Consider the following 7,294-nt stretch of genomic DNA (forward strand, 5'->3'; position numbering starts at 1 on the left):
CAGACAGGCTCAATAAAAGAAGGCATAAAGATCACGTTTCTCCCAAAATTATATATCAATGTTTTTTATTTTGCATCTATAATCATTAATGAAGATTTTATGTCTTTTAATAGGTATTTCCCTGTTTTCACCAACATATTATACATTAAACTGAGGATTTCCTTTTTCTCATGTGCTCTCTCTCTCTCTCTCTCTCTTCCAGCTCGTCCTCGGAGGATTGGAGGACCTGACCACTGCTTCTCTTACCAGGGCGTTTGGTCTGATCTTACACTGGACGGCGGTCTGATGTGAAACACCTGAGCCACAGAGGACGCAGCTCGCACGTCCTGAGCAATGTTTGACAATTCATTCAAAACATGAACGGAAGAAAAGAGAGGCTGTTTAATACCGAGGTTTTTCTTATAAGCCACATTTTGTTTTTGTTATTTTTAGATTAATCTGCTTTAACTTTAAAATACTGTGCATTCATTTGCCTCTTTCAAACCTGTATAACCCACAAAAACCTTAAATACTACCTCCATCTAACTGAACAATCAAGTGAAAGAAAGTAGCTTAAAATACCACACTATGTTTTTAAGCACAACCTGTATTTGTTAAAGTTACAAGACTAGTGTTACATTTCATGTGATTGAGTAAAATATAATAATGTAATTGCCTTCTCAGTCGTGTCTGTATCATACCACTCTACTGTCTTTATGTGCATGCTGTCTTTAACACTAACATGCATTAAATGTTCAGCACTCGAGTGTTCAAGTACTTTTAAAGCTATTTGTTTCCCAGCTGTGACTTCTGTGATTGCCCTACAAGAACATGAGACGTTCTATGTTTATACAGCTTAAAACAGGAGAGAAAAGGTTTAAATCAATAAATACTTTATTTGATTTATAACACATAGTCTGAACGGTGGTTCAGTTATAAAAGTGAGGAGGTTACTGGTTTGAATCCCTGTCTGACAGGAGTCTCTCTGTGAGGAGTTTGCATGCTCTCTTCCTTCCACAGTCCAAAGGTGTTCACCCAGAGGAGAACAAAGTAAGGGAGACCATCAGGTGAGCTGGCAGGGGTATCTATCAGCCATCTTTCTTCTTCCTTGTGTCTAAAATGATGATAATAAAAAAACAATGAGATAAACATCTTAGACAAGGAAAAGAACCAGAGAAAATGTCCATACAAGCAGAAACCTTAATGAAACAGATTCATTTACCAACTCCACAGTTATGCACAGAAACACATATACTCTGTAAATGTACATAAAACTGAAGTAACTACTGACAGCAGATATAACTTAAGTACTATGTGCACCACTACTTTCTATCATATAACATATTTTCACCAGCATATGTTAGATCTGTACACAGCTTATGTTGCTAACTTAGCTAAAATAGTTTTAGTTCGTTTTTTGCCAAAAATAAAAGGTTTAATAACCCACAGAGTTAAAGAAGATATATAGACAGATAGATAGATCGATAGATAGATAGATGGATAGATAGATCCTGAGGGAAGTTCAAGGCATCCAGTAGCAATAAACAAGACATACAGGACACGAAAAAACGTTTAAATTCAATAATTAATATAAAAAGTGTGATTTTCTTAATTTCTGAATGAACTACGTTTGGTTATTTGACATGAGATATATGGTGGTTTTGTACTCACGTTTATGGTCGGTAGATGAATTTCTCTCCGTAAAGATTCTTAAGTTCTTGGCGTAGCTGGGCTGCGTAAGCTATCAGAGCGGTACGCAAAGTGGGCGGGGCGTGTTGCCAGGGCTCCTCCCGCCGGACCCTACTGCGCAGACTCTGGTTGCAAAATTCCAAGATGACAGCGCCCATGAGGGCCGTAAAAAAGCTTCACAAACGTAGAACGGAAACAGCTACAGTCCACACCCACTGGTATTTGATGAGAAATAATACAGTGCGTGTTTGTGTGGACATAAACAGCTGTTCGGCTGATTGACAGCTGAACGTGATCAGCTGATGTCGCGTCATGTGACGCTGTCGAGGAAACGACGTCTCATGTGTCTTAAAGATGATTTCCTCTGTCCTCTCTCCTCAGCTTCGTTTCCTCCGTGCATCTCTGGTGGGCGGGACTAAGACGCAAGTGGAGGAGACAACTCGGAGGACACTCGGTGCAAATAAGGGAAATGAGATTGAGCCTATGGGTAAGACTTGGGAGAACTAGCCACTGAGGAGGATGTTGTGGAGGAAGTGGTAATAGTGGTTGGTGTCGCGCGTGTCATGTTGTAAAGTTCCACTGCCCACTACTGTCTGGGCGTGAAAACTACATTGTTTCACTAAGGCAAGACCTGCAGTGTAGACGATCTGTACTTCAAATCCAGAGTGGGGTCGTTTTGCTGAGTTTCTGTCACAGCGTCTCCGTGTAAACAGGGCCTTAGCTTCCTTCAGCTTCTTCTTTTGAATCTTTTGGACAGCCCTGAGCTCCTCTCAATCTTTAGCCATGAAGGTCCTCTTCTTGCTGTTAAGAAGGCCTTTGATGTCTTTATTGATCCACAGTTTGTTATTGGAGAAGCAGAAAACCTTTTTAGTAGGGACAATGGTTTCTTCACAAAACCAGATATAGTGTGTGATGCAGTGAGTGAGTCCTTCAATGTCATCATTGTGTTCCTCCTGAAACAGTCCCCAATCTGTGACATTAATACACTCCTGCAGGACCTCCTCTGTGTCTTTAGACCAAACCTTCATTGTCTTTTTGCTGGCCACCTGTTGTTTCACCAGGGGCCTGTAAAAGGTCATGGAGCTCTTTTATTGTGTCTTGGAAGGGAGAAGAAAATCCTCCCTTCCAAGACACAGAAAATTATGAAAACTAGCATGATTTAGAAAGTAGCATCTGCGATGATCCAGTGCTATTATAGTTGACCACAAGGTGGTAATAGTGAGTCATTAATAGAGTTGAGCAACAGAGTTAGGAAACATAAGAGAAGTAGTAGACGATATAAGCTAACCACATGTGACTGGCAATAAAGATGAGGTTTGGAAACTGACAGGACATAATGACAATTTTAAAACAACTTAAAAAGTGTATCTGGAGGAAATTAACTATACGCTGCCTTTTACATTACCCCTTGACACCAGATTGACACACTTACTGTAGGGGGTGTTGTACGTAAACTGAACTGGGGACCTGGGGATCAAACCCCTAACATTCTGGCTGAGTGAGACAACCAACTCTGCCACTGATCCACAGTTTACTACAGGGAGTTAAGACTGGGCGACCCCAGTCTTATCAGAATTGTGTATGTGCCCTTCATTCTATTTCCAAAAGCACAATGCATTTTAAATTTTCAAAAAACAAAAACCATTTTCTCACTTTGACGCAAACAAGATTTTATTGATCCGTTTATGTGAAACTTAGATACAAACTCATACCTGCAAAAAGCTTAAACTACAGTGAACTATATAAAGAGTAATTAAAACATGCATTCAATAAGTGACAGAAGGTTTTAATAATCACGTTTTGATAGGACACTCAGTCCTAAGTCATCCCATTGAGCTTACTGACAGCTTGTTTATCACACCTATCTGCATACTGAATGTTTTGGTATGGTTTCTGTTACAATTTATCATCAAGTACATTAAGTGAGTGAAAAAAAAAAGCATTATGTGCAAAACATTGCAAACAAAAGACAACTGGCTCTGGACATAACTAGTTTCTGTATTAAAACTGTGAAAAATAAAACACTTATTTTCCCTAAAGTTGACTACAAGAAAAAATAAAGGAATTCTCTACTAATGCGTGAACATGTCACATACCTTTTTTAATATGGCTTTCCTTAACGCTTCATTGAAGCTACATGATTCTAAATCTGAGTGAAACATTCAAAACTAAGATGTCAGGTTCTATTTGGTCAACTGAAAAAGGTTAAGACATAAATTTATGGAATTCAGGATTTATCACACCACTAGTGCTTTGTCTTCAGCAATTGTTTGACAAGACAAGGAAACAAAGACAAAAAGGATGCTTTACAACACATTTGATTGACAGATCTATAGGTAGGTTCATAAACTTAAATATTTCACAAAAAAATACAAAATAACACAAAATGATTTGAAATTGAGACTATGATTTCCAGAAGATTCAAAGTGATTTCTAATTCCTCAGCGACTGTAGATGGACCTTGGCTGGATCTGAAGCCTGGTTTTGTTTACCAGGGCTGCCTTTCGTGTCATGGTGGTGCAGCGGGTCAGGATCTCCTCGGTTTTAGGTCTTGGTGGCACCCTGGGAACGTTTGAGGAGGTCTCGTTTCCACTCGAGGCAGCAGATCTGGAGCTTTTATTGCTCTTATTGGAGTTGCGGCGTTCAGAGAGACTGAGATTGGGACTGCTTTGCCCGCTACTGCTTAAATTAGCCAGTTGTGCCCCCTCTGTTAAACTGGAAGAAGACTCACTGTCTGTGGAAAAGCGGGAGAAGCTGAGCTCGGTGCTAGTGTTGCTTGTCCTGCGTGAATAACCCTCGGAGGCGGAAGCATCCCTGTCTGTCTGCGTCCAGGCCTCTGAGAGAACATCCAGAGATCGGGCCTTGTGCAGATGCCCAGGCACACTGGGTTCTTCTCTGGACCCTTCTCTGGAATTCCTCCCTAAGCCGTTTTCTCCATTCATACTTGGCTCACTGCCAGTTACAGACAGGTTCAGGGTGGAGCTGTGGAGCTTTCTTTGCACGCTATAAAGGCCAGCCCTGGGGTTGTTGGATGGCTGAAGGTACATGGAGGGGATGTAACCACCCTTGCCATTGAATCTGAAGAGAGGATTGCAAGAAAAATTATAGTTGGTCTACCTTTTAATTATAGCTCAATAGGAAGCAGACTATGAACCCTAAAGGCAGAATTAAGTATGTATTTAATGTTTAAGTATTAAGTATGTAAAAATGCTAATCTTGATAAATCTGTCATCTGTTCTTGCGTCTGATGTGTTTGCTTGTAGAAATCATTAATGGGGCATTGATAAGTGCTTCACTGCAGCCTGTTTTCCTTATTCCCTCTCTATAGTTCGCAGTGCAGACAAATAAGATAGTCGTACCTGATAAGCCACCAGCCGTCGTCAGACTTCCTCAGCACTTCAACCACAGAGCCAATGGGCACAGACACCTCGTCATCTTTAGTAGCCGAGAAACTCTTCACAGCACAGTAAAGGGCACCTTAAGATTACAAACAAATAATCAGGGTCAGATTACAGACAACACATCATAGTTCAGTTTTCAAAATCTGGTCAAATGAGGGAAAAAATAGAAGACTGTATGTGTGTAAAAAATGTTTTAGTGATTACCAATTAACAACCCACTAAGACTCAAGAACACACCATCAAAAGTTAAGCTGTTCAAGAGAACTCCCTGTGTTTGCTATTTGTAACAGCAAGATTTACAGTAATTTGCAAATAAGACCTATTAGTTGGAAGAAATAGTTAATGATCATACCAAAGTCTCGGTTGCAAAAGTTGTTATGTAATCCATTTTTGTACTGTAAATGAAGTATATTCTTTCATTGTGACCAATGTGTCCTCCATGTACTCATGTTCTTGTAATAAAATGTATTGTGCGTAAAATTACATGTCACACCTCCTAACTGGAATCCTGCATCATCATCTTCTTCACCTTCCCATACTTCCAGGTAGGGAGCTGGAAACCAAGCCAAGCGTTTCTCCTCATTCTCCACCAGCCACCAACCTGCAGAGAAAATAAACAACACATTAAGTACTGTAAACCGAAATAGGTGTGAAAGGCGATCACGATTTAAAGATAAAGACTTGTGAATGTAACACCTAATTGTTTAATGAAAGCTGAAGAGCTAACCTGCAGGGTCTTTGATCAGGACATCCAGTTTCTCATCAGTAGTTGCCTTAAATGGACGATTTTTAGCATCTTTTGTCTCATATGTGGCCACACAGCGGTAAGTTTGGGTAACCAGAGGGTGGGTGACACTTCCTGCAGGCTTGTGGTCCCCTCCTTCTCCGCCTGAGCCCTCAGATAACAGGATCATGACACTGAAAGACAGGAATGCCAAATTAAAAATCAACCTACTATCAACTTCTTGTACATTCTGAACAAAACTCTGACATGAAAACTCTACCTGTTCTTGGTGAAGTCTGTCTGCAGGTCCTGGTCTTTGGGCATGAAGAACTGATTGAGCTCAGAGCTCTGAGTCACTATTTGGTCGCATTTCAGCAGCTCATCACAGTAGCTCTCCAGGAATTTCATACGACGAACAATTGGCTTGGTTCCTTTCTGCTGGAGGCTCTTTCTCACCTTTCCTAAAGAGAGGAGAGGAAACAGGTTTAAAATTCTTTTTACAAGACAGGTTCATCGCTTTTCATTCAGTTAAAGAGCAGACAACACTTGTAGCGCCCAGATACAAAGTAAATGTTGTTTTAACTAATTCTTGGGATGCAAATCCTTACTCCACAAATGATTGAATGTAAGCTAGTTAAAAAAAATTCTGAAATAAACTGTAAACTGTTTTAGTATGCTGAATCTCAATTTACTTGATGCTTTCGAAACAATGTCAACATTTCTTATAGAGGACTTATTAAAACACAGTACCACTATTCATACCATTAAATTTGGGGATCACTCTGTCATTTTTCCTGAAAGGGTTCACATGAGGAAACCTTCTCTTCAGCTGCTTCTGTTTAAAAGAAGAATATACATTTTATTATAAATAAACTATACAAAAAGTTCAACATGTGGGATGTTACAGTTCTGTTCTATTTTTTACTCACATGAAATTTCTTAAACTCTTGGAAGGACCTGTAGATTATAACTTCTGTCTCATCAGACCATAACACAGACACCATGAACATCTGTGGATAGACAATATAAAACAAATAGTATCAGTAACTCACAATATGCAAGTCAAATGCAGCACATTTGTTTAAAAACTTAACACACTCATAAAATTAGCGTATTAGCTCACCTTGAGTTTTGGTGTGTCCTTAAGCACAGATCCAATGATCCTAAGACTAATCACAAAGCGCTGTTCACTAAGCATCGTGCTGATCTTTGTTTCTTTGATCGCGGGATAAAATGAGCTGCTTTACTGACCTTCAGTCTACGGCTGAACTGTCTCTGCGTCTCTGACAAGTTGAGGTGTTTGCTGCGGTTAATATACCAAAAGGCGTTGGGGGCGGAGCTGCGAGAGAATAACACCTTCGAAGTCGCACAGCAGGTTACGCGTGCACGTGCTGCACGTAGCATCCACCCTCAGTCAGGTGCTGCTGTAAATCAGCATCACTGAGAAATTCCCAGCTGTAAATGGACATCTGTCGTAAAAGGAATACTTACAAACATGTCG

General features: G+C 40.1%; 1 protein-coding gene and 1 long non-coding RNA gene across 2 annotated transcripts; both read right to left on the reverse strand.

Moving 5' to 3' along the window:
- Positions 1-855: 855 nt before the first annotated feature.
- Positions 856-2,112, reverse strand: LOC306842456. The gene is made up of 2 exons (XR_013781741.1): positions 1,651-2,112; positions 856-1,093 (listed from the first exon to the last, which is right to left on the reverse strand). It is a non-coding gene; the product is annotated as an uncharacterized lncRNA (long non-coding RNA).
- Positions 2,113-3,342: 1,230 nt separating this feature from the next.
- noxo1b (NADPH oxidase organizer 1b) lies at positions 3,343-7,087 on the reverse strand. Its single transcript, XM_079333711.1, has 8 exons — positions 6,917-7,087; positions 6,723-6,803; positions 6,556-6,628; positions 6,074-6,254; positions 5,797-5,987; positions 5,563-5,670; positions 5,028-5,145; positions 3,343-4,746 (listed from the first exon to the last, which is right to left on the reverse strand). Exons 1-8 carry the CDS (start codon positions 6,989-6,991, stop codon positions 4,110-4,112), a joined length of 1,464 nt encoding a protein of 487 aa, XP_079189837.1. The 5' UTR covers positions 6,992-7,087; the 3' UTR covers positions 3,343-4,109.
- Between the last annotated feature and the right edge of the window lie 207 nt (positions 7,088-7,294).

Source organism: Symphodus melops (genome assembly GCF_947650265.1).
Source record: "Symphodus melops genome assembly, chromosome: 21".
NCBI lineage: Eukaryota > Metazoa > Chordata > Actinopteri > Labriformes > Labridae > Symphodus > Symphodus melops.

What these genes read in the sequence shown, in the direction of transcription:
- noxo1b (XM_079333711.1), bottom strand. Translation starts at nt 6,991, where the DNA reads ATGCTTAGTGAACAGCGCTTTGTGATTAGTCTTAGGATCATTGGATCT. An exon ending in AAGAGTTTAAGAAATTTCAT is followed by an intron (nt 6,629 to 6,722) that starts GTGAGTAAAAAA and finishes TCTTTTAAACAG; the next exon opens with AAGCAGCTGAAGAGAAGGTT. An exon ending in CCTGATCAAAGACCCTGCAG is followed by an intron (nt 5,671 to 5,796) that starts GTTAGCTCTTCA and finishes TTTTCTCTGCAG; the next exon opens with GTTGGTGGCTGGTGGAGAAT.